This window comes from Camelina sativa, chromosome 6, assembly GCF_030686135.1.
Source record: "Camelina sativa cultivar CO46 ecotype springtype chromosome 6, ASM3068613v1".
Taxonomy (NCBI): Eukaryota; Viridiplantae; Streptophyta; class Magnoliopsida; order Brassicales; family Brassicaceae; genus Camelina; species Camelina sativa.
Window position 1 is genome coordinate 18,105,025 of NC_141885.1, and position 26,235 is coordinate 18,131,259.

Here is a 26,235-nt window from a genome sequence, read left to right on the forward strand (position 1 = left end):
CTTAGCAATCGAATCGTTTTGAGTTTCTTCTATCCGGGAGAAAGGTTGCATATGAATATTATCAGTAAACCAAAACTGAAGAAGGTGTACACGTTAATGTTCTCGTAGCCAGAACTAATCACTTTGGGGAATGGCCTGCTTAAAGATATCAATACAGCCATTTTTTTTTTTGTTGTTGCTTTTATTTTTGATAATTTGAGAGAATCCAAAAAGTGTCAAAATAAGATTCATATCCTGTCGTCTGTCACCTGTGCTTTTTTTTTTTTCTTTTCGTTTTTTGGATTTGTCTCTCTCCACATCTAATGTAAAAAGGTTTCTTCATTTTGGTCGCTTTCGATATGGGTCCAAGGAATCGTCCACGGTCTCTTTCACATAGTTACCAACTCTCTTCATGTTCTTCATCACCCCTGATGCTACCAGGCTTGCGTTTCTCGTGAACCTGATACATTCCCACGGAAACGAATATTGTGTGTCATAAGCAATGCCCATTTTATGACTCACATACAACGATCTATGGTAGATAAGACTAATTACTGTAGACCTAACGAGTTATCTAACTTTGAGGTGTAGTATTCACGCACAATCAATTAGGCAGTCAAGTCAAATACCAATGCCATTACCCATTAACCAACAATAAGTCAAATCTTAAAGGTAGACCATCTCCAGCTAAAGCAAAAAAGCTCTTCTTTGCTTACCTGGTTAAGAAACCGTTTTCTGTGTTTGTGGCCGGCGCTGGTTTATTGTTCTGGTGTTGAGGCTTTTGAGGCAGATCCCGAGATTCTACAGAACAGAAACAAAAAATTGATGAGCATATAAGAAGAGGCAGGACTCAGTTTCATGTCGTAAACTGGTGAATAAGAGCAGATTCGGTGTACCGTTTCTATTTTGAACACGGGCTGGAACTGGAACAGATGAAGTATTGCCAGCAGCTGCTCTTCTATCTGCTAGTATCTGCAATGAACATAAGAAAAATCGATGGAGAAAACAGAGATTGCAAACAGTACCAAGTAGACCATATTCCTTGCGAGTGGAGTTTATCAAGTTCAAAATATGTATTCAGTTTTTGCAGAAGATGATACTGTCTTTCAAAATAATGCTTACATACACATGGACCAACAAAAAAAAAAAAAACAAGCAGAGAAAAGAAACTAAATAGATTGACAACACAGCCTAACCATGGGCATAATTATCTAACTTTCAAAAGCAATGTAATGAATACTAGAGAAAAGGGATATGAATGACAAACCTCAAGGCCGACACAAACAGGAAGCTGAGTCTTTGTATGTTGCTTAATGGCAGATGAGTCTTTCTCAGTCATGTAGACCGAATACCCCAAACAGCCATAGTAAAAATCTGCTAGAGTCCTCCCTTCTTTAGAAGCTTCAGCTTCAGATTGTCCAACAACGTAATCAGGAACTACAAAGTTTATGAAATATAGTCATTATTACTAAATGCATAAAAACCATTGGAGCTAAAAAAATAAAATTGCAAAAGAGTGGTAACAAAACACCATGTCAATTCCGAAACCGTGATTAAAAAATGAACAAGCTAAAGCTAATAATAAAGCATACACGGCTTTGTTCTGAATCAGAGAATCTATCTCTTAACCAATTCATAGCCGTAAACTAATTTCGCGATATAAGTAAAGGATTCAATTACATGAACACTAATATAGCAGAAGCAGCCATAGATGATTCTCAATTTTACAAAAAAAAAAAAAAAAAAATACCAAATTAGGGAAAAAATTAGAGAAACACAGCGATCAATTCAATACCTTGACGGAGAGTGCGAGGGATACCGACGCAGCGAGGGTTCTTAGATTTGGATTTGAGAGTGGAGGAGTAATAGAGATAGCCTTTGCACGATCTTCCTTTCTCCAGAGATCCTCTCTGCTCCTGCTGCTGTTCCGGTTTCTCTTCCATAACCGTCCTCGTCACTTCTTCGCTCGAGCCTTCGTTCATCGTCTCAAAAACTTCACCTTCGTTTCTTTTTCGCAAAATCTCTCTCTCTCTCTACCTCTTGCTCTACCTCTTGCTCTACCTCTTGCTCTGTGTCTCTCTATCTATCGCTCATCCTCTCAAATTGTCGTCCGATCTGCTCGCGGGGTATTGTATTACGGCGGTGCCCTCCATCTTCTCGTTCCCATTTTTTTGTTTTTTTCTTTTATTTTCTAAAATTAATTATTCATTAAACTATTTTGACATGTTAAAATAAAAATAATGGGCCGAGATCCATTAAGACATTGATTTCGAGATATCCGAAGTTATATGCAATCTGTGTATTTCTTAGCTAAGTCTGAGTCGAGCTTGTTCACTTCACCTGTCTTAGTTGTTGACACTACGCCTCTCAGCTTATGATTAACTTTGATCTGCTTCTCATCAAAGTTTCCACTAATCCCAAGGTGACGACAGTTGAGGCCTTCCGGGTTACAGAAGGAATCATTCTTGGCTATATCGATCACCAAATCACGAACCATCATGTCATGAATCTTGCAAGTGATGATGGTTCCGCTATATATAGGTTTTGTCAACAACTTCTGTTAGACACCTGTTTGTTTATGAGCCCCCGTAGAAAGAAAGCAGTCTTCTCCAGATTCAGTTGCAGATCTTCCCTTTCTCAACATGACAAACCCTTCTCCAATCCATCCGTTTACAAGCTGCTGTTTTGGCGTATAACACAGTCTTCTGGATAGAGCGAGAGCGTGAGAAAGCATGATTTAAGATGGCAAGAGAGTTCGTCGCAACTCAACTGCAGAGAAGACATCACATTGTCAGTTTCCGAACTGTTTCCTCTTAGTTCATCTTGAAAATGCTCTTGCTATTCGTCTCCATTCATGTCTAATAGACATGGTCCTTGCAGTTGTGTTTAAGTGGCTAGCTTTGTACCATAAAAATCGAATATTGATGGCTTATATATGTGTTCATTTAGGCTTCATTTTTAGTCCGGGGTGCATTAATTTGAACTTTGTTTTTGAAATCGGTATGAGTGTCGTGTGATTCAGAACGGAGCTAGTGTAATCTTCATAGGGGTTTTTGTTTATGCTGTTCGAACATTTTATCATTTTGTGAGTTTAGTGTTGATCTCGTGTAGCATAATCACTGGAAACTGATTTTGTTAAGCTCAACTTGTGTTGTTACTGAAGAAGTGATATATAGCTAGAGAGATTCTGTGGTTGGTAAAATGGTATTGCATAGATGTATAGCAGATTTGAGGAAAATGCAGGTCCGTATGCATATGTTCGAACTTGCTATATCTCACTCAGCCCGCTCTTGACATGCCTCAGCTGCTATGGAAGGCATACATTTATTTTGAGGTATTACAAGGGGAACTAGACAGGACACAAGCGGCTCTTGGACCGTATAAAGCATTACAAGGTGTGGCTTAGTTTTGCAAAGTTTGAAGCTTCTGCTGCTGAAGACAATGTTAAAATTGAACACTCCAGAGGGATTCCCGACAAAGACAACCATACCACAATGTTTATCTCAAGATTCTTGAAGCTTAAAGTTGTTTTGCTTTCTTACTACTTTGTACTTCCTTGCTCATCTGTTCGACAAAGCACTCAATTTAAAAACATATGAAGGATCAGATTGCATTGGTTTTACTAGTAAATTTACACAGAGTTTATAGGTCACCCAACTAGCCTGCATTTTATTGAAAGTCTTGCTGAGAGGTAAAGAGCAAACAAAGAAGAAAATGGAATATTCCAACTTTTCCATACGTATAGCAGAATCTTCCTCGTGTTCTTCCTACATAGACTAGAGTCTGGAGACAAGACGGAAAGCACAGTATGTTTCCAACAACAACAACAAAAAGGGTCATTCTATGGAGTGGAACAGAAAACCGTCATTCTACTGGAGTCTGGTCTGCTGGATTTTGCACTTGGACGAAGCTCTCGGAAGCTTTAGGAGATCACTCATGAACTCTTTTCTAAGCTTCTTCCACGAGCCAACCTGCAGCAGTTGCAGAGATGTCAACTTACCCAAAAAATTCTTAAGCTGCTCCAGTTCAGCCACTGTGCCTCCCTCCGCTAAGTTTATCTTCAAAACTTCTATATTTGATGAAGGTAGACAAGAATAGTTTGACAAACATCGACAGACATAGCCATAGTCAGGCTCTTCCCCACAATGCAACCCTCCCTGTAGAAATCATTCATTTTCTGTTTATATGGTTCTCGGGGAAGGTTATAGAGACTGGAGAATGCGTTTTGGATCAATAGAGTCATACCTTGATGATGAGAGTTTTCAAATTTGGAGCCTTCTTCAGCAAGAAAGGAAGAAATTGCCAGCAAAATTCAACGTCCACATGGTTAAGGATCAGCAGGTTTAAGCATTCATATAGTGGGAATGATCTGTGGAAGAAGTTTAGTGCCTGAAACAATACAAAACAATTACGTAAGTTCAGGAAAAAAAAAAATATGTTAACTAACAAGAGAGAGTAAGAAAAAACAATTAACCTCAAAACTGAAAGAAGAGGATAACTCGAGTATCTTCACATGTCTTATCCCTTTGATAAGATTTGCAGGATTGCTGGAATAGACATCCTCATCATCTGGATATAGTCCATCCCATTGGGGATTTGGCACCAGTCGAAGATTGAGTTTAACTTCAACAAGTGAGTGGAAATTAACAGTAGGGTACTCATGCGGAACAAAATCACTGTAGTCCAAGTAGGCGAGACTTGGAGTGTTGAAAGAAATTCTCTGATCATGAGGCCCAGCAAACTCAGGGGAGAAGACACGAGTGATAGAAAGCCTCTAAAGACTCTGGCTGGACAAAGTGCCTGACCATTCCCAAGTTTCCCAGTACATACCATCTATGATTAGTTCCTTAAGCTCAGGGGAAGCAAAAAGAAGCGCCTGGAAGGCACAATCATGAAGATCATAGAAGCGAATAGAGTCAAGACAGAGAGTCTCAAGGGCTGGTAGCCAAGCATTCTTAGGAAGAAAATCGATGCCAAAATCTGTCCCCAGTTTCATCTTAATGACCGTTTTGCAAGTGAAGACTTCCAAAGGCAATGCGTACACGTTTTCACCATAAATCGACAACTGTAAATCCATTACACCGAGCTCTAAGACGTGTTTTAAACACTTGTTGAGAAGAAGAAAGTGGCCCTCTGAATCACTGTGTTCTTCCAGAATTAAACAGAAACGTCTAATCCGTGTGCCGATTACTGGGAGCGATAAGATTCTATCAATGAACTCTCTGGAACTTTCTTTCTTTATGTCGAATTCAGCATTCTCTAATATTGAGAACAGGTTTTGGAAACCTTTTGACACGACCGAAAGTCTAGCCGCCTCTTTTGCAGACAGAAACTTTACAATTTATTCCGAACAAAATCATCCGGTAGACTGCTGATTCTATCTATCTTTCCCCCAAGCTCCAGCAAACTGTGTTGAAAATATATGCCCATTAGTTTAAATGGAACAGAATTGAGAATATATGAATGAGAGTCAACAAGAAAACAGATGACTGATACTTACTCGTCTTGACAATACTGGATTGTGTCAACAGCAGAAGCTAATTCATCTCTTTCTCTGGTCCACGGTAGACTCTGGCAAGATATATTGTAATTTTCATTTTTGAGAGCAGCATCTACTTCTGCAGGTGTTTTCACATTTTCTGGTAGAATATTCTCCCAATATCCAATATCCAGTCTCTCTAATCTCAGACAGTATATCTTCTTTTAGCCTTCTTTCTATGATTTCTACCTGCAATGATGATAAAAACCAATCAATGAGACCGCATTTGCAGATTATTATTATTACTACGTGTGATTTGTGTCATACCATTGGACCAGTTATTCCAACATGCTTGAAGGTATCATCAACAGGTTTACTCAATCCAAATGGAGTTCCATTGATGTAAACAGTTGCTTCTTCTCTTTTTTATTTCTGCTGAATCCACACTGTCTTCATTAATCTGCAAACGACTTGGATTCCTTTGGCCAGGGGAGCACATTTTAAGTGTAGAACCTTTTCCCAAGACAGGACCACACCGTTTGTTGAAAACTGACTCCATCAATGCATCCCCGTGTTGTGCCTGCAATTCCTCCTGCACGGAAAATATTCAAAGATGTAATGTGAATATAAATAAAGAAAACATTTACTGTATTCAAGCCTGAAATAACTCACATGTACGGTAAAAAAACAGTGCGCTCCTCCACTTCTTCATGGCTTGCAGCACCTCAGGTTTCTGATGATGCAACCATTTTTTAAAGCTTCCGTCAAGAGTTTCTTTCCCAAGGTATGCTGCAAAGGCAATCAACCGGAAGTATCTCTCCAAGTACTCAGTGCCTCGGTTAAATGCAGCACTTCTTACTCTTGGCTCATAATTTTGTCGGTTGAAAACCTTCCTGTACTGCAGAACAGCTTCACGGATATTTTGTATATCGGAACATCTATCAATCACAGCATCTAACGCCTCACGAGATTCAACTCCATTATCGAATAGTCTGGTGATTTTCCACAGCAGAAGGAAGTCGTCTATTCCAAATACACGGTCGTCTAACTCGCGTACCTCCTCAGCTCTTTGTTCTGAACTATAAGTTCTTCTTTCATCATCCACAATTGGATAGGCAATATAAGTAGTACCATGCAGAACCTTAATAGGTCTTCCAGAATTGATGCGGAGCTTCACTAGACAGGCAATGACAGTTCCAGTGGTTGTTCTACCATTCCCCATCTGTGAATGACATGTTGAAGTGAAAAAAGGAAAAAAAAATTTGTCAAGTCGAACAGAAAAGCTCAAGAGGAATAATAATACTTAGTATAAAAGAAAAAAAAAATACAAAGGCAGATTTGGAAACTCAACCTGGCAATTGAAGACAAAAGCAGTGTCGCTAGCAGCAGAAGCAATATTCGATGTTAAGGTGTCAAAGTCTGAGCTTTTGAGCGCTTTACCATCAGTTATAGGTACACGCGCATACTTAATCGGGAAACCATCAGCCTCCAAACGTTTGTAGACCTCGAGGGGTGTTCGAATAGAACCAGCATCCACACGTTCACATGAGTAAAGAATTTGTCCATCTTCGGCTTCGTGAATGACCATTATGGCACCCTTATATCGCTTGGCTTCTGTCAGAATATCCTCTTTCAGACTAGCCTCCATTCCTTCTACTGTCTCCCGATCAATTCTCTGAACAAAGGTATATCTCTAAGCTTTTCAAGCAATTCATAAGAGTTAAAATATACAGAAAAGAAAGAAAGAAAAAAACACACACAGATTATATTACCTTATATTCTAGCATGTTCTTGTATGGCCTTTCAATGTGACGTACAACAAACGGTTTACCATTGATATACACAACAGGTTCTTCCCTCATGTTGTGCCAATAAACCGGCCGGATACCTTTTAAACTCCAAAACCCTTTTAATGACGGGCCCAATACCAGCTATAGTTGGACCACCATATATAGGGAATCCTCATGAATCCTCTCTCGTAGACCACCAAAATGAGAAGCAGAACAGTAATCAATCTTGAGAACGGTTTGACTTGACAAAACTGTCCCATTTCTAAGTGCAGCAAGGGCATGAGGGCGGCCATCAGTAGCTGCATATCCAAGGGCACCAACAGGATCTCTCGAGCAACTAAAACATAAGGAAAAAATAAATGAGTTTTCTTGAACTGCTTCTGCGAGACCTGAGGCACAACCATATATACAAGCAAGCAGATGGGTACCTGAGAAGAATGCTATAAAGCTCTGGCCTAGCTCGCATCCAATCAGTAAAACTGACACTGACATGGCTAAGCGAACCAGATTGGAGGAAATCACCCTCTGAATGCAGATATACAGCAAAACATATAAGGAAGTAATATCTTTCCAAGTACTCAACAAAAGATGTGAGTGATGCATCTATATCTTCTTTTCATCGAGGTGATCCCCTATGAGTCGACGCCAAATGCGATCGTGATAGACTGCAATTTGCCTCTCGTAAGTTCTGTAAGGTGATTAATGAATAAAATTAAGATCTTCTATCTTAAGTGAAAACCTATACGATGTTACAAAACCTACAGATTTTCTGATACTTGGACATACAAAATTAAAATAAACAAAAGATACCTGCACGGAACCACATTTGTCGATGACTTGGTCAACTAGCCTTTTGCCTTCTACACCACCCTGGAGTCATGAAAGCTGTAAATAGTTAGGGCAAGTAAGACGATCAGGTAAAGGACAAAAAGAAAGGGACAAAATACCTGTAAGACTCGCACCAAACTTCTAACAACTGCATATTCCCCACAGCGGAGGTCATACACAGAGGGGGGCAGATTAATAGTTGATTTTTCACCGTCGTTAAAGATTCTCCCAGAAGAGTTGTTTCTTGGGAATCTCCGATCTTTTGTTCCACAATAATATACCAAAGAAAGAAAGAGAAAACGACAGGTTAGTAGAGTCTTGTACAATAATGCACCAATCTGTTGGGACTCGTGTCTTGTTGTTTACGGATATGTTCCAGAAAAGGAGCCTCCTGAATCTTACATAAATGCATATATATAAGAACAACAGAGTATGAGTATGGGAGAAGACTAGGGTTGAGAGATGTGATTATTTGGCTAGTCTATACTGTTTCATTTCTTTGTGGAATATAAAACAACTCGATAGAATCGACATTCCAAAAGGCATCAAAAGTAAGCAATTCAAAACTTTGGTAATATTTGTTTCAAACGAATTTTTTTTTTTTTAACAAAAAAAGAGAAATTAATTATTCATAGAAACAGTATTTGAGTGAGACTCTCTCCTCATCTTCTTTGTAAGTTCAGTGGTCGGAGTAGATGAAGTACCTGATGCTCCAATTCGTTTGTAATAGACGAGCGTTGCAATAACCATTCCAGTAGTTGTAAGTCCACTTCCCATTTGACAATTGAAAACGATCTCTGTATTATTGTCAGCCGCCTGACATATCTTGCTAAACTGCAAGCACAAATGCATATTAATATATATATATATACAATGGCCAGGAAGATAGAAAGTGATGCACCTAGTAATGGAATGGAAAGAGATAAGATCATAAAAAAAATAATGATACGAGTCGGAGGAATCTCAAAGACTGGCCAAAGTTACCCACAAAAATGCTCTAAGCTAAGGCTGAAAATGTACCAAAGCATCAAAATCAGTTTCATTTGGTGACTTTTCATCCGTTACGGGAAGGCGTTCATAATGGACAAGGTAGCCTTCAGCTTGCAGTTCATGGTAAACCTGGATCCAGAGAGTGAGCGAGCGGATAAGCAAAACAAAAAAAAAAAAGAGAGAGAGAGAGAGAGAGAGAACAATGATGGGAACCTGTGGAAAAGTCATTTAAAGCAAAAGATAAAGGGGTGCATTCTCTGTATGATACACATAAGATACTTCATACCAATACCAATGGCGTACCTCAAGTAGCGTATTCAAAGAATCAGGTGAGACTGGCTCCCATTGGTCCAGCATCTGACCATCTGGCAGTTCATCAGTGACGAGTATCTTATTCCCACACCTGCAAGGCAAAAAATAATGGTCAAACACATGCCAAAGCAAGAAGAATGAAGTGTGCAAGGGGAAACAAATGTAGTAGACCTAGACGACTCCATGAGGATATCTTCTTTCAAATGTGCTTCCATTTGCTCTAGACTTGCCCTGTTCTGTTGAATCCCTGATCAGAAGCATAAAAGCAAAGATTAAAAGCAAAAACAAACAAAAGGTTCAGTTCCATCACGACAAAGGGGAAGCTCTTTTTTGGTACCTTGTAGTCAAGTTTGGTGAAAGGTTTCTGAGCATCACGCAGAGCGCCCATTTATGTATATCACGGGTTCATCCCTAAGACAAATCCAAAGAACTTTGCTTTCTCCGATATGCCTTAGAACTTTTCTAATCTCAGTCTCCGATATGCTCTCAACCCCATGTACAGGCACTATATACGATTCTAGAGAATCGGATGCTCTCAACCCCCAAATCTCACCTGAATCAAGAATCCAAAAGCAAGGGGGATCGGATCAGAGATCGGAATCGGAATCGGATCGGACATCGGAAAAGCATAAATTGATCGTGAACCTGGCGGTAGTTCGGAGCGGCTTCAGAATCGCTCAAGAGAATCGTTGACACTCCCTTCGTCGCGAGCATCGTTCTTTCTTTTTTTTTCCGTTGTTGATTGTAGAATTCGATGACTATTAGAATTCCAAGACTGTCACACGCTTATATTTCTTTTTTTTTTTCTTTTATTCCGAATCTTGTTATGTTTGCCTACGCCTCGACAAAATAGCCTCATCCGAAAATCCAGTAATTTATTAGTAATATTTATAATTTTAATAGTATAAATGTCTCAAATATTAACATTTTTAGATATTTTATATATTTTTAAGTATTTAAACTTTTTTTAATAGATTTGGATAAAAAAATACTCTAAATATTTGGATAGGTTGGACATTTTTGAATAATTTAGACAAATTTGGATACTTAAATTTTGAGTTTTGAAAACATCAGATAATCCGAATCCAAAATATCCGACCAAAACCCAAAATCTAAAAATACTCGAGTGGATCCTATATATCTCTAAAGCCAAAAAATCGAAAATCCAAAATATCCTATATGAACCCAAACAAGTATCCGAACGCGAACGGATATTCGAACCCAAAAAATCGAAAATCCATTCTTCCTTCTTTCAAAAATAATGAAATAAAATAAAGATACACCACTTTTTGTCTTTGTTTTATTTTTTTCATGTGATTCACCTTTTAAGTTTTTACAATGTTTTTAAAACCGGACCGGAAGGTGAACAAGAAGTCTTTCGGGTCACTGGATCAACCGGTCGGACCGGTTGAACGACGGGTTAATTAGTTCATTGCTTTGTTTACATTTTATAAATATCAGATTTATTAAAAGCACTAGTTCAATAATACTACAAGGTTTTAGACAAGCATTTAAAAAAAAAATCATGATTTAGTAACAATTGGCTTGTCATTTTAACACAAACCAATCCAATTATATTATATACACCCTCTTACATATTTTTTACATCTGATTAACTACATTCAGTTATTTGATTCCATATACTCATATTTTAACTCATACATATAAATTAACCAATAATGCTATTAAAAAAACAAATAAAAACAAGACTTCAGTGATAAAATATCTTATACAAATGATTTAGGTAGATTTGGTTAATTACTCTTGGTACTAGATATTATCAAGAAAATCAATACTATATATATAATTAAACACTCATTTTCTCTACTTAATTAACGCTATTGCCTTTGCCAAAATCAATTTCAAACTTATTAAAAGAGGTAATTAAAAATATGTGGTTGAATACATCCTCTAATCATCTTTTTAGATTTAGATGATTTTAAATTTTTTTCATCCTAATTTTTGTTGATTAATGATTACTTTTCATATACATAATGCACATAGCATGTACATAAACATCGTCAATTTTGGTAATTTTTCACGTAGTATTTACCATAAAGTATAGAGAGAAAGAAAAAAAAACTATGTATTTTTCCCTTTTATTTGAGCAAAAAAAATGATTCCAATATGTTGATTGAAAATACCCACTTATATATATTATTTGCGATTGTTTGACATATAACTAAATATTCGTTCTTGGATTGTGAACAATTTGGATGATAAATTAGTAAAAGTTATTTTCAACGGAAAAAAGCTATGTATTTGGTTATTAGATTCTCAAGTTTCTACAAGAAGAGTTTTTGTTTTTAGTAAAAAAAAAAAATTATTTGTATTTGAAAAACATGTATTTGAAAGACGATGCAATGAGAGGTGAAGTACGAGTGCAAATTCTAACGGAAGCTCGAGAGACGCAAAGGCAATAGCGTTAATTAAGTAGAGAAAATGAGTGTTTAATTATATATATAGTATTGATTTTCTTGATAATATCTAGTACCAAGAGTAATTAACCAAATCTACCTAAATCATTTGTATAAGATATTTTATCACTGAAGTCTTGTTTTTATTTGTTTTTTTAATAGCATTATTGGTTAATTTATATGTATGAGTTAAAAGATGAGTATATGGAATCAAATAACTGAATGTAGGTAATCAAATGTAAAAAATATGTAAGAGGGTGTATATAATATAATTGGAATGGTTTGTGTTAAAATGACAAGCCAAATGTTACTCAATCATGATTTTTTTGAAAGAAGGAAGAATGGAAGAATGCTATGGAAGGCATACAATGATTTTGAGGTATCCAAGGGGGGGAGATAGACAGGGCACGAGCTTTGTATGAGCGGCTCTTGGACCGTACAAAGCATTACAAGGTGTGGCTTAGTTTCACAAAGTTTGAAGCTTCTGCTCCTGCTGCTGGAGACGATGCTATTCTTGAACACTCCAGAGCCATTCTCGACAGAGCCAACACATACTACAAAGAGTCTAAACCGGAGCTGAAGGAGGAACGGGCTACACTGTTGCAGGATTGGCTGAACATGGAGAAGAGTTTTGGTGTGCTCGGGGATGTCAGTGCTGTTCAACTCAAGCTCCCGAAGAAGCTCAAGAAGAGAAAGGCTATCACAAGAGAAGACGGTTCAACAGAGTATGAGGAATACATTGATTATGTCTTCCTCGAAGAATCGTAGACGACCAAGATTCTTGAATCTGCTTACAAATGGAAGAAGCTTAAAGTTGCTGCTTTCTGAGGATTACGATTGGATTGAAGCTTTTTTTTCTTCTGTAAGTAAGAGTTGTTCTGTACATCCTTACTTTACTCATCTGTTCCAATATATAACAGTAACTTTAATCATCCAAGCAAAACTCTAAACGATTTGCTTTCTGTTTCTGTTTTTTTTCCAAGAAAGAGCCAGCCACAGCTAATTTATGTTTACAAAAAGGATGTTCGAGATGTATTAAATAACAAATAAATACAAAATACAAGAAATTCAAGGGTGCCAAAAACTACAAGATGCACCCTTTTTGCAGTTTCCACTCTCATAGAATTTACAAATTTTCAGCCCTTTGGGCGGATGAGCTGCGTACGAACCTGATCCATGGGCATAACCATGGCTATTGCTGTATGGCCACTGCCGGTTATTATGACTGTTGTGACCGTTGTTCAACCACTGCCGGTCCCTGCTGTGTCCGCTGGATCTTTTCTGCTGGCTCCCTCGTGGACTGCGCTCGGTGTTTCCTCGGGCTGAGTCATGATATGACAGTGCCCTAGGGCTTAGTTCCGAACCAGACTTGAGAAGCCTCTCGACCACTGGTCCAGCTTCAACTGTGGTTTCTGATCCCAGTCTGAGAGCTGTTGTCGTTAGAGTCAGGTCGTGAGTTATTGAAGCTGGAGCTGGCGCTGGCGGTGCAAAAAGCAGGAGCTCTGGACCAGCGGTTCCACAGTGGCTGAAGGGAGTGTTTACTTTTTCTTCTGTGCCCATTGAGCTTTTCCCGGCAGAGACATTTTCGAGAATACTCGCCTGAGAGACATCCATTCTGCATGTTTCAGGAGCGAGGGACATGCGTGCCACAGGGTTAAAGAAATCTTTTTCTGGTCCTTTTGTCAAATCATCGTCATCATCGCAGTGAAATGTTGAGGTAGGTGAAGAGGGCAAACCGTTCTGCTCCATTGCTTCAACTTCTGCTAATAGATCTGAAACCGATTCATCACACTCGTCAGGGTCAGCAACAATGGCCGGCCACCCAGATGACTGAGCCACTTGGGTGTTGTCTGAAGTCTGAGTAGTTGTGGCATGATCAGCTACCAAATCAATTGGCTTTACAGACGGTGCAGCTAAAACAACTGCATTCTGCTGAGTTACTTGAGGAAGCTGTCCTCCAGTTACCACAACACTTGACGTCGTCGTAGCAGAATCGGTGGTAGATGTGGTGGTGGTGCTCCATGTGACACCAGACGGTCCTTTGACCAGGACACATGAAGACAGAGACTGAATAGTCTCCGCCGCTTGAGCTTCCAAGTCTTCAGGGCTCGACTTAGGTGTAGGACTGGGGAAATCAGGGAAATGGCTTTCTTGATTCAGGTTTGGTGCATGAACAGAACCGTTTATGTAAACAGAACCACCATTTGATCCATCCTCCACAGTATTAGTTGTGCTATGGTTACCATCTGCCCGCACAACATTGAATAGATCAGATCCTGGAGTTTCTCTTACGTCAGGAGTAACCACGTGTCCTGTCACAACAGACATTGACGCCGGACAACTAACTTGAGGCTGGGGACAAACAGAATTACCATCCTCTCCAGAGCAAGCTACAAGAGCCACAACTTGTTTCTCTTTTGGATCGTCAAAATGGGCACTGACAGTGTAGGGAGAGGAGGTTGCACTGGTGTTAACTGGCGTATGATTCTTCTGAAGACAGTTCACATCCATGCCAGAATCATGCGGAGACGGTTTTGGTTCTTGGGGAAGAGAAGAGGAACTTGGCAAAGTACTTGCTTTATCAAATCGTCCGGCAAGAGCATCAGTCAGAAGCACAGACTCGTCTTGATTCTCATGCGCTTTCCATATCCTAAGATAAGGGGGAAAATGGCCACTAGATTTCCATCTGCGGAGCTGCACCATAGAAAACGGCCCCTGGGTCTTTCCTGTTGGATCTCGATAATGCCATATTTCACTCTCTTCGTCATCTTTACCAGTTTCCTGCAGTACCCAGAAATTTACATGACGTGAAACCAAAATAGAAAATCATGAGAGGTTACGTTACGAATGTAAGGTGGTATGTCAAACCTGGATATTTGATGAGTTGTTGTGGACCTTAGAACAATCATCTTTCTCACTATGCACAGAATTTCTGCTTCGCAAAATTGGTGCATCATATTTTTTTTGTGCATTATTTCCCATGTTGTTCAAGATAGCCCCTTTCTTGAGTGGACCTTCACTTTGTGCCGTTATGTGATTATCTGCAAATAAAAAGCATCGAAGATTGTAAATAGCATCCAACAATCAGGAATATTCATTATAATAATGAACAAATAGCTGTTGACATCCTAGGTTAAGGTGGGAGACCTTGATTCCTTGTACCCAACCCTGCATATTCTGATGATGCATGACTTGGATCCATGCTTGGATCTGTATGAACTTCTGGGACTTCCTGCAGACGCCGCTGACGTTCCTCTGGTGATTTTAGAAGCTCTAGCTTTTCTACACATTCTCTAAGCGTGGGTAATAGTTAAGAAAAAATTGATAAAACGCATCATTCCATGCAATCAGCATCAAAGTCTAAATGGGAAGACCGGGGTATTTGTCAAGTTGTATACTACCCAAACTGAATTATTCTTTGCGCGTATGAGCAGCATGGTCACTTTTCAATGAATAATCAACGACTTCTCAAAATATTATATATCAAGCAAAATTGCAAAGAGAAATAGCGCAATGAAATGCAACAAATATAGTATAGCAAAGTTCAAAAAGGATATTCCTTTCTATGACCCTTCTCACTGGCCCGATCACGAAGATGATTGAGCTTTAATGTCTCAGCTTCCAGAGACTACATCCACAAAACATCCATAAGAAACACGGTAGTGGACAATAAAGAACTATGATAATGAGGATCTTCAATATTTAATATGAAAGATATATGCTGTTTTTAATGAATCTACCTCGCTGATTCTCATGGCTTGCAGTGTTGCTGCCGTCTTCAAAATGTCACCCTGCCACCAAAACAACAAACACATGTTTCCAGCTTAGGTAAAATACACAATTTTAGGACGAGAAGATATCATGTGTGCATTCCTACCACAGTCAGACGTTTATTGAGGCCATTTTTTATGCTCTGTCGCAGCCGTTTGCACTCATCCTGAAAACCATGGTTATAAGTACATTAACGATAAAATTTAAACGTAATTACTAGAGCTACCTTATAAGATGGGTTCTACTCTTTATTCACAAGCAGAGAAAGATAGAGAAATCGATATTTTAGAGACGACTATATTCACCTCTGTGACATTCTGGTCCGATAATTGATCAATCGAGATGACTTCTCTCTTGTCTAAGTTCAGTATTTCTAGCATAACATCTGTAGTCTTTGGGCCAAGTTGGTAGGATGTTGTTGCCTTGCTTGTACCTGTTGGATAAACACAAAATCAGATGAGATGTTACTATTAAAACATTTGGGTCACTAATACCCATTTTCCTTAAGAAAGCATTAATATGACCATTAATCAAGTACCTACAACTTGAACGAGCCTGTGAATATCCAGCTTCTGATCGCTGCCAGATACCTTAATTCTCAAAATTGTGCCTACCACCTTTTCGTGAACCTTGTTGATATCATCAAGCAGAGACTCCAAATATTTACGTCTTAAATATATCAGGTTGATATTGTGAACATCAATGGCTGCATGTGCATCCAGATTTTCATTTTGTACTCTGCCATCAGTTTTCCTACGCATCTTCCGTCTTCTATCCTCTATTTGGCTAGGTGCAGTATGAGTACTTTCACCATTCGTGGTTTTATCATATTTCTGGTTCTCTTGAATAAGGACGTGAGACTCGAGAAGCTTGAGCATTTCAAAGTGACCCACTCGCGGTTTTCCAAACAACTTCCTAAGCATCGGGTCACAAACGACTTGGGACTTCTGAAGAGGATCTCTAAGATCTTTTTTCTTAATATAGTCAAGCACAAGACCCTGTACATCGAACTGTGAAAGAACAGATGTATCGCCATTTTTCATGAACGACACAAACTCGAGGAGTTCTTTTGTTGCCCAGCAAGTATCTCCAGGAGCCTTCTTTAGGATATTGTTTGGCTTTTTTCCATCCACCTTGCTGGGTAAGGTGGGGGAATCACTGGTCCTTCTTCTTTTCGTTCCGTTCACTGCTACATCTAAAACCCTGTTATTGGTCGGATCATTGCGTGACTCCACTATAGGAGCAGTGTTCGAAACCTCCTTCCAAGGATTATTTGCTCTAGTAAGCTCATCGACAGTTAGAGACAGATCTTCCTTCAGGCAAAGCCAATATACCTTGAATAGATACTCCCAACTGAGCTTGTCATCAAAATCCACCTTAACCTAAGAAAAAACGGAAACAAATTTAAGCTGCATACATTATGAATTTATGATAGAGTAAAGAGGATAATACAAAAGACAAACACTCAACTTTCTTAAGAGTATTAATGAAATACACCCGATTATCCCAACAAACCCTACTGCCCTTGTAAGAGTTAATTAAATAGGAAGCCCATGACTAACAACTTTGGAAAAACTCCCATCAATTTATTAGATAAGAAATCAATCAACCCCAAATCTCTAAATCTCCATGAGTACTGGCTTGTGATTGATTGCTATCATATTACCTATTGTGTCGAAACGTACGAGTGTCATGTGCACGACAAACTACGAGGGATTGTAATCAGGTTAATATATATGGAAACCCTTAGTATCTTAATAAAGAACAACCAAAGAAATGTAAAGCCCAAACAAGACTTAAATCAAGAAACCATATTCCTCGTTTCTTAATAAAGGTAACTGTGGCAGGTTGACAAATATTTAACTGGCGCCCGAGAAAATTATGCGGCTATAAAGTATTGAATGGAAACTATAGATTTGTGGAGGACTGTCTTACCGCTTCATTATCTCCTTGAGCAATATTCTCAATCAGCATGACAGGCTTAATACATGTGCCACAAAGACCCATGTTACCTCTCACAATCACATAGTCGGCATCTTTAATGCACCGCTTACAAACAGAAAAAGTGCACGTATAACACATGTAACTGGAAGCCTTCTGGCATGTACCACATATGTGCCAACCTGAAATGAATGAGCGAAACATCAGATTCCGAAGGATGTTCACGTCATTATGTATGTACGGTGTTTATAATAAAAAAAAAATGTCAGAACAATCAGTCTCTAGATTGCAAAGACAACATAGTAACATCATAGACTATACGGCATACCACAATTCCATTTCGCCGTTGTTCGAAAGAATGCCTCGTCTCTCTTAATACAAGCTGGATGGTATGCCTTGGGGCAATTCCTGGATGCACAAAACAAATCCATCAAAAACTTGTATATAACTCAAACCCCGTTGCTAAAGCCTTCATAAAAAGCTAATAGAACCCTCTTGCTTGCTTATTTAGCAATTGAGTAGCTCTAACCTATGACATTAACCAACACATAATCGATAAAAGGAATCTCAATGATGAGATAAAGAACATAGTTATTGCAAATCGTTAATATACCATAAAATGTCCAATAAAACTTAACTAAATTGAGTTCTTCTTAGTGGTAACTTACTAAAACATACGCCGAGGCTCTAATCTTCCTATGGAGCATACTATCTAACAGAATTAATAACTGTAAAGTGATAATCACTTACCGGCGATCACAGAGAACGAGGTCTCCACCGTCGAAGCAAATAAAGCAAACATCCTCTTCCTTGTCGTCCTTCCGCACGGGCGGCGGCGGCGGCGGCGGTGGCCGATTATGCAACGGCGTATTAGCCTGAGACCTTGGAGGACGCCCCCGTTTTCGTTTCACAGGGGCAGCTTCATCAATAACTTTAACCTCTTGCTCAGTGGACACAGGAACAGCAACCGTCCCAGAAACCGTCGAGGCAGATACAGAGAGAGTAGAAACTTGGTTAGCAGCACCGATCTCATCACATTGATCAACTCTCATAAGATCGATCCCCCTGACGGAACTCTCTTCTCGACCAGCCAAAGAAGCCAACTCCGGCACGCCCCGCTGGAGTTGCTTCTGCTGATTCTCCATGATTAGTCACGAATTCGAAAAAATTATGAGCAGTACTTGCAGATCAACTAGTGAAATAGAAACCCTAATCTGAGGTTCTTTGGGGATTTTGGCGATGATGATGACGATGATGGAGGAGTATGGGTGATGTGTTTAGAAAACGAAGACTAGTGGGGGAGAAAGAAAAAAAAATGAAATGGACTTTTGTTTTTGCTTTCTTTTTTATCTTTTTAATTTTTTTTTTCTTTCTTTCTTTTCCACTTCGTAGTCCTTACATGTGTTATGACCATTTTTTATAGCTAAAATGTGGTCACTTCTTTCTGCTTTTAGAAAATTTCAAAAATACTAGATTCCAAAAAACTATAATTCCTACATACCAAAAATGCTAGATTTTTTTTTCTATATTTCAATTAAATTTATTAAATCCAGTGTTGGATTTCCTAATTTAAGCCTTCAAATACCAAATAACATTGAGTTAACAATTTACAGCTAATTAGGTAGACAACTATTTTATTTTATTTTATTTTGACACTGGTATACAGCTAATTTATTTTATTTTGACACTGATAGACAACAATTTATAGTGTTCCAAGTTGGCATGACCAGTTCAAAGTACTTTCAAAATATTCATTTTTTCACACAAAATAGAATCCCATGGGTGAAAACAAGTACCCCAACCAAAACATGTATTTATGGAAAACATAAAATGTAGCCCAAAGGAGTGTAAATCCCATAGGATATTTCATGATTTGGTCATCTATGCTTAAATAACTTCATTCACCACACTTACATGTTATTGTAGCCAGGTAGGCTTTGTACCTTTGTTGGGCATTGTTCACGTGCCTTTTGTTATAAAGTATCGAACTTTGATATTTTCTTTTAAAATAAATATCCTTTTTGTAATTTCTAATACGAAATGTTACATAGACAATACGAGATACGAAATGATACATAGTCAATTATCGGTGTGATCTTGATTATGTTAAAAAGAAAAGAAAAAAAAAAGACATATATTTCAATATTTGGTAGAAACCGGTATTATAGACCTTTTGGCATGAAGGAAAACTGCATTATGCATATAATACACCATGACAGTCCATGCTTTCCTAGGTTTTTCAAGTTTTGGTTAGTGATTTCAAAATTTGGTTAGTGATGTTACTACTAAAATATGCAGCCAATTATGTAGTATCAAGTGTCCACCGAAGGAAGGAGGTCATATATCTCGATTTCAGGCTCTAACATGTTTTGGTAAGTGATGTAACTACTAATATTTTTTCGACTACGTGAAAATTCACTACGAAATTGAATAAATTTCTATTACTTATATATTCAAAGATTCAAACAAAAAAATGAAAGAAGTATGTATACACTGTTTTAGTATTGCTTATAACAAAATGAATCAATGAGAGATAACAAAAACATTGAAACGATGTGTCATGGTAGATCATATATTTCATAAATAATTGAACAAATCTATGTACAACCAACCATGATTACGTTAGATTGAATGGTCATTAGCAAAATTAATTTTCTCATAAGTTTATTATAGGTGTGTAGTGCTAATTGGTGAGAAAGTAGTACTATGCGTATATTTTGGGTGATACACGGACGGGTCAACAACAGCCCAAACCCGACCCGGAAACCCGTGAAACAAAAGTTTTTAAAAAGAAATGTGCGAGACGAACTAAAGTGGACCCGACTAAATTCAGAACTTCAGAAATCCAAAAAAAAATATATATATTATTCTCATTCTCTTCAAGAAACCGAATCCAACAAATGAAGGATTACTCAAAGATCGGCGATAAACTAGTGATGCAAAGACCTAGACGACGATGCGAAGGAACCGCCATGGGCGCCACCGTGTTCGATCTCCGTCCCGGCGTCGGCATCGGACCTTTCTGTATCGGTAATTGCAATTCTCTCCAAATTTGTAATCTCTGCTACTTTTCCTTTAGTTTCTAGGATTCGAAACAGAGTTTATCATCTACGCTGTGTCTATTGGAGTTGGAAGATAGCAAAATCGATTTTGCGATCGGAGATTGCGTGTTGTTTTGGGAATTGTTTGATTACATCGCGATGAAGTTCTTTGGTTTGGAATATACGATAAATTGCTGCGTTGTTTGATAACTGTTGGATCATCTTTAGTATTTAGCAAACGTTGTGTTAGCTTGGGTTAGTTCTTTAGCATACTGTTTCGTCTTCCGATCAGTTTGACCGACGATCATAAGTTTTGTCGTGTTGTTTTCAGGAATGCCGATTTGTGAAGCTTTTGCTCAGATAGAGCAGCAGCCTAATATATATGATGTTGTTCATGTTAAATACTACGATGAGGTTTGTTACTAATTAATACTAATCCATTGCTTATATTCGCCAATTCTTTCAACATATCTAAACTTATATCTGTGCTGGGGTTTCTATGATTTTGTTGCCTCATCCAGGATCCTTTGAAAATGGATGTTGTTATTAGCTTCCCAGATCATGGGTTTCATCTTCGATTTGATCCCTGGTCTCAGGTACAATTCTTTCCGTGATCGGAGATTGCATGTGTATGATTTAACCAACTTCACCGCTTTATAAGCTCGTGGATACAACTATTTAATAGTAGAGAACAATATCTTCATGTTTTTACCTACAATTGAGTATATTATTAATTGGAACATGCTTAGCTTTGTCTTCTGCTGTCTGTTAAAGAGACACTCTAGTTTATTATTCTTCCAATTTGTTTGCAGAGGTTACGCCTTGTTGAGATATTTGATGTTAAGCGGCTTCAGATGCGCTACGCCACTTCTATGATTGGGTGAGTCAAGGAATATTAATTTCTGGGTTTGGTGTAATTTACTGTTGTAACCACTGTCTGTTTGCTTGTACTTCAGGGGTCCATCAACACTGGCCACTTTTGTGGCTGTTTATGCACTTTTTGGACCAACCTTTCCTGGGATTTATGATAAAGAAAGAGGGATATATTCTCTGTTCTACCCGGTTAGCAAGAAATAAAATATGATCACACTGTTTTCCCGTAAATGTTTGAATCATGCTATCAATGTTTTAACATTTTTACTATGGCAGGGGCTATCCTTCGAGTTTCCAATTCCTAACCAATACACGGACTGCTGCCATGATGGAGAAGGTATGCTCACATAGTTACCTGCCTAGATAAATTCTGTTATGTTGATTACTTTGTTAGGTACCTAACTTCCTACACTTTATTTTCTCCTATACATAGCGGCACTACCATTAGAGTTTCCAGATGGCACCACACCAGTAACATGCCGGGTCTCTATATATGACAACTCAAGTGACAAAAAAGTTGGTGTCGGAAAGCTGATGGATAGAGCATCTGTCCCTCCTTTGCCATCTGGCAGCTTGTATATGGAAGAGGTCCATGTCAAGGTTTAGCTTATATTCAGATAGTTACTTTCCCTTTGTCTGTGTTTAATAGCTCTTAGTCTAACATAATTGGCAGTAGCCGTCTTCACATGACTTAATTAAATATTTATGCAGCTTGGCAAGGAACTATACTTTACTGTTGGAGGCCAGCATATGCCTTTTGGTGCATCACCACAGGTAAAATTTGTACCTTATCCTATTGAGCTTCTTCTTTGGACCTAATTATTTCATGCTCTGAGCAGGATGTATGGACCGAACTAGGTCGACCATGTGGGATCCACCCAAAGCAGGTGACTCTCTAAACTTGTTTGTATATGGTGAACAGATGCTTACATTAGCTTCTCTTACTATGGTGCCTGCATTAGCTGTCAGTTCAGTGCCCAATTGGACATTTAGATTTCTTATTCTGAATGTCCTTTGTGTTCCAGGTAGATCAAATGGTTATTCATTCCGCGTCAGATCCACGACCAAAAACAACTATATGTGGGGATTACTTTTACAACTATTTTACTCGTGGTTTGGACATCCTCTTTGACGGAGAGGTAGGAAACTCATCAAAGTTATATGTTCCCTTCATATGTTTTCGTTATTCATGGCTCTACCTTTTCTGCAGACTCACAAAGTTAAAAAGTTTGTTCTTCACACCAACTATCCCGGTCATGCTGATTTCAACTCATACATAAAGTGCAATTTTGTGATTTCTGGTACGTAATGCAAATGAAGCAGCTCATGTCAGTCAATTATGCTTTACTCAGATATATGCTGTCTTACTTTTCCAACAAAACTACGCTCTCTTGTTGCTTTGCAGTTGGGGAGGATGCGGCAGAAGCAAACAGAGGTGGAAACAAGATCACTCCAAGCACTAATTGGGATCAGGTTAAGGTAAATTAACTTCAGACCAAAGTGATATAAACATAACAGAAATTGAATGATAAAGCTAGTCTATGTTAGGCCTTGACCAATTGTCCCTAAAAGTTTTTATTGGTGTAAAATATCTTAACCAATCCCACCATTGCGGGATCCTATTGCATAATGGAAAGAACCTTGTGGGGAAGCATTGAGGAAGTGATCTAATGGATTATTACTTTCAGCATAATACATGACTGAACTGAATCATCAGTAAAAGTGAGAATCATAACAAATTGAGGAAAACATTTCTCTCATGAAACCTGGCTTTCACCTTTAGGAAATACTTGGGGAATGTGGCCCAGCAGCTATCCAGACGCAGGGGTCAACAAGCAACCCTTTTGGATCGACTTATGTGTATGGCTATCAGAATGTTGCTTTTGAGGTGAGGCATTTATTAGTAACCTTATATCAGTAAATTATGATCCTTGTTGTATATTTGCAAATTGTTAAGTGACAGTTTATGTTGGGTAAAAATATTTGCAGGTGATGAAGAATGGTCATATAGCCACTATAACTTTGTTCCAGTCATGATGTATCCTGGTGAGGTATGTCGATCTTGAGTTTGCCCATACATATTAATATTGCAAAGTTATGATATTGTAGACAAAATTGGCTCAAATTAATTTGTCTTGTGTTAGTTATATGCTACTGAATGAACAAAGCTTCTCACATGTGGAATATCAATCAATGTCTTTGTAGGGGGCTCAAGATCTTCCATCAGACTCTGTAAATCTAACGTCACAAGAAGCTACGAAACTTATGGATGATACCAAAAAAACTACAAATGTCGGAAACAAAATGTTGTACAGTAGTACGTTTGGCTAGTTACTATCACGGTTATAATAACAGTTACTCTGGTTTTATTCAGACTTTATGACTATATCCATTTAGTCATCAGTTGAGTGTCTTGATAAATTGAAGATTCAAAAAATGACATTGGAAAAAAAAACAAAGACCAAAAACCAAAAAATGACTCCGTCGCCGGGACTCGAACCCGGGTCTCTCGGGTGAGAGCCGAGTATCCTAACCAGCTAGACTACGACGGATTGTTGACTGGTATTGTCTTAAGCTTTATATAACTTATTGGTGTAGCTAAGGTTTCTTCTTGTCCGATATCTCTTCTATCCGTTGCGGTGAGTCGTGACAAAGGTTTTGTGAATGGTTCCAGGAAGGAAAGGGGAAGTGGAATTGTGGATTGTATTCATCAGCGATACGTCTCTTCTCCTCTGGTACTCTTCTCTTTCTTTCTTTTGATTCTCTTCTCCTTCCGTTTCGTTTCGACTTATGTAGAACTCCTAAGCTGCTTTTTAATTGAGAATTGCCTTTTCGTTCAATCCATGGGGATGCAAGTACTTGAATTCTCAAATAGTTCCGATTTCTCTTTCGTTGGATATTAGTTATTCGTTTTTAGCTGCGCTAATTTGATTTGGAATGCATAGTAGTAGTATTGGCGATTGGTTTAGGGTTTATGCCTAATTTTTGTTTGATTTTAGGGATTGAGAGTTGGTGGTGTGAGGGAAAGCTTCGGTATAGTTAGAGATGAATGCGTCCGGGTTAACTGTTACTCCGCCCAGATTTCACCTTCGATGGCGTTCAGATCGTTTTGGCACAACTCAGAGAAGCTCTCAAGCTTTTACTGTTCTAAGTAAACTTGATAATCGAAACTCAACTTGGCGTAATCTTAAAAGGTTAGTGTTTTTCTTTTTTTAGGGGGCAGTTGTTCGAATAAGCATATGCTAGTTCTTTCTTCATGGTTATCTGAAATGCTCTTTTGCACAGTTCTTGTTTGGCTCTTCCTACACAACGAAGCAATGCTATGATCGTCCGTGCCATGAGTGCTTCCTTTGGTGATATGGCAGATGATTCAACTGGTTATACATTATTCTGAGCTCTGCATAATGCTAATTTAAGCTTTCTAGTTATGGCCACATACTCATTACGCGATAATCTTGGGTTAAGCTTGTAAACCGTGCTTTTGTGTAACTTAGTAGTGATAGATTGGTTCTTTTGAATTGATCTAGCTGTCTATAGACGAAGCAATACCTAGCTAGCAATGAAATGCGTAATTCGTAGTTAAAAACTTGAACTTGACAGCAATGATTCAAGCCAGTATGATTAATGTTCCCTGCTACTTTCATTGGTTCAGCTGTCTTTCCTCGGATCAATGTGAAAGACCCTTATAAACGGCTTGGGATAAGCCGGATGGCCTCGGAGGATGAGATACAAGGGGCGAGGAACTTTCTCATTCAGCAATATGCAGGGCACAAACCCAGTGTTGATGCAATCGAATCAGCTCACGACAAGATTATCATGCAGAAGTTTCATGAGCGTAAAAACCCGAAGATTGACATATCGAAAAAGGTCCGCCAAGTGAGGCAGTCCAAAGTGGTTAACTTTGTTTTCGAAAGATTCCAAACTCCTGCCACTGCAGTCCTTGTCAAAACAGCAGTCACGTTTGCAGTTCTTGGCGTTCTAACCGTTTTGTTCCCTACTGAAGAAGGACCGACCTTTCAGGTTGCGTTATCACTAATAGCTACCTTTTACTTCATCCACGAAAGGCTGAAGAAGAAGCTCTGGACTTTCCTTTACGGGTAAATAAGCTGATCTAAATCATAAAAACCTTTGCTGCTACCTTCTTGATTTAAATTCGCACCTGATCAGATTGATGTTGTGAAACAGGACTGGAGCTTTCATCTTTTCCTGGCTGGTTGGGACATTCTTGATGGTATCTGCGATCCCACCGTTCATCAAAGGACCAAGAGGCTTCGAGGTCATGTCTTCGCTCCTAAGCTACGTTTTGCTTTGGGTGGCTTCGAGTTACCTCCGGTAGCGTTGTTCTAGCTCTGTTCTTTTCCCCTTGTTTGGGTCGCAAAAATCTCAAATTGTTATCTCGGATTAAATCAAAACAGACACAAAAAGAGAAAAATGCATCATCTTCTTCTGACATAGAGAGTGATATGACTTTTTTTGGTCTTGGAGTTGTTATTTCGCCAACTTTGTGACTTGCGCTTGCCGACTAATTTATTCAAGTCTCAGTCTCGATAGGGGTAATTGTTTGTCTTATTTTAGCCTCGTTCCATATTTGAGATCGTCCGGCAATGAGATTGAGATGAGATGAGAAAATAATGTTTTGTTTTTTTGGTAGGGAGATGAGAAAATGATGTTTCACTTTATGAAAAGTGACTAACATAAAAAAAAGAACTTTAGTTATTGACAGAGAACAAAAAAGTTATTACTGTATTAGTCATGACGTTACTTTTCGTTGATTCCGGAAATTAGTATGATTTGTAGTACTACTAGTAATAGAC

General features: G+C 38.5%; 5 protein-coding genes, 1 non-coding gene and 1 pseudogene across 8 annotated transcripts; 2 read left to right on the forward strand and 5 right to left on the reverse strand.

Annotated features, from left to right (window-relative positions):
* Positions 1 to 32: 32 nt before the first annotated feature.
* On the reverse strand, positions 33 to 2,189 carry LOC104791343 (uncharacterized). The gene is made up of 5 exons (XM_087453239.1): positions 1,775 to 2,189; positions 1,247 to 1,416; positions 876 to 951; positions 696 to 780; positions 33 to 439 (listed from the first exon to the last, which is right to left on the reverse strand). The coding sequence occupies exons 1-5, from the start codon at positions 1,959 to 1,961 to the stop codon at positions 319 to 321; spliced, it is 639 nt and encodes a 212-aa protein (XP_087309365.1). The 5' UTR covers positions 1,962 to 2,189; the 3' UTR covers positions 33 to 318.
* Positions 2,190 to 3,563: 1,374 nt separating this feature from the next.
* LOC104699067 (F-box/LRR-repeat protein At3g58980) lies at positions 3,564 to 5,056 on the reverse strand. The gene is made up of 4 exons (XM_087456178.1): positions 4,806 to 5,056; positions 4,454 to 4,751; positions 4,225 to 4,368; positions 3,564 to 4,136 (listed from the first exon to the last, which is right to left on the reverse strand). The coding sequence occupies exons 1-4, from the start codon at positions 5,054 to 5,056 to the stop codon at positions 3,849 to 3,851; spliced, it is 981 nt and encodes a 326-aa protein (XP_087312304.1). The 3' UTR covers positions 3,564 to 3,848.
* Positions 5,057 to 5,475: 419 nt separating this feature from the next.
* LOC104791344 (uncharacterized) lies at positions 5,476 to 10,092 on the reverse strand (annotated as a pseudogene). Its single transcript, XR_015560440.1, has 13 exons — positions 9,996 to 10,092; positions 9,550 to 9,625; positions 9,370 to 9,469; positions 9,097 to 9,195; positions 8,781 to 8,910; positions 8,196 to 8,335; positions 8,059 to 8,118; positions 7,677 to 7,936; positions 7,231 to 7,585; positions 6,810 to 7,133; positions 6,117 to 6,680; positions 5,786 to 6,047; positions 5,476 to 5,707 (listed from the first exon to the last, which is right to left on the reverse strand). The product of XR_015560440.1 is annotated as an uncharacterized LOC104791344 (transcript).
* A 2,656-nt stretch (positions 10,093 to 12,748) lies between these two features.
* On the reverse strand, positions 12,749 to 18,928 carry LOC104791348 (zinc finger CCCH domain-containing protein 44). 2 transcript variants are annotated; one of them, XM_087453244.1, is made up of 11 exons: positions 18,258 to 18,928; positions 17,836 to 17,915; positions 17,502 to 17,689; positions 16,105 to 16,948; positions 15,872 to 15,999; positions 15,673 to 15,732; positions 15,536 to 15,586; positions 15,353 to 15,423; positions 14,943 to 15,094; positions 14,664 to 14,836; positions 12,749 to 14,576 (listed from the first exon to the last, which is right to left on the reverse strand). In XM_087453244.1, exons 1-11 carry the CDS (start codon positions 18,650 to 18,652, stop codon positions 12,864 to 12,866), a joined length of 3,855 nt encoding a protein of 1,284 aa, XP_087309370.1. In that variant the 5' UTR covers positions 18,653 to 18,928; the 3' UTR covers positions 12,749 to 12,863. The 2 variants fall into 2 exon arrangements, with proteins under 2 accessions (XP_087309370.1, XP_087309371.1); XM_087453245.1 differs by having other exon boundaries at positions 16,109 to 16,948; positions 18,258 to 18,895.
* A 1,395-nt stretch (positions 18,929 to 20,323) lies between these two features.
* Positions 20,324 to 23,824, forward strand: LOC104791349 (PHAF1 protein At3g51130-like). Its single transcript, XM_010517201.2, has 15 exons — positions 20,324 to 20,537; positions 20,880 to 20,962; positions 21,070 to 21,144; positions 21,361 to 21,428; positions 21,505 to 21,610; positions 21,698 to 21,758; positions 21,855 to 22,021; positions 22,133 to 22,195; positions 22,261 to 22,308; positions 22,447 to 22,560; positions 22,632 to 22,722; positions 22,827 to 22,900; positions 23,205 to 23,309; positions 23,411 to 23,472; positions 23,627 to 23,824. The coding sequence occupies exons 1-14, from the start codon at positions 20,408 to 20,410 to the stop codon at positions 23,456 to 23,458; spliced, it is 1,233 nt and encodes a 410-aa protein (XP_010515503.1). The 5' UTR covers positions 20,324 to 20,407; the 3' UTR covers positions 23,459 to 23,472; positions 23,627 to 23,824.
* Positions 23,825 to 23,900: 76 nt separating this feature from the next.
* TRNAE-CUC (transfer RNA glutamic acid (anticodon CUC)) lies at positions 23,901 to 23,973 on the reverse strand. Its single transcript has one exon. It is a non-coding gene; the product is annotated as a tRNA-Glu (tRNA).
* Positions 23,974 to 23,980: 7 nt separating this feature from the next.
* Positions 23,981 to 25,978, forward strand: LOC104791350 (protein CHAPERONE-LIKE PROTEIN OF POR1, chloroplastic). The gene is made up of 5 exons (XM_010517202.3): positions 23,981 to 24,156; positions 24,421 to 24,615; positions 24,707 to 24,798; positions 25,074 to 25,518; positions 25,607 to 25,978. Exons 2-5 carry the CDS (start codon positions 24,467 to 24,469, stop codon positions 25,755 to 25,757), a joined length of 837 nt encoding a protein of 278 aa, XP_010515504.1. The 5' UTR covers positions 23,981 to 24,156; positions 24,421 to 24,466; the 3' UTR covers positions 25,758 to 25,978.
* Positions 25,979 to 26,235: the final 257 nt, after the last annotated feature.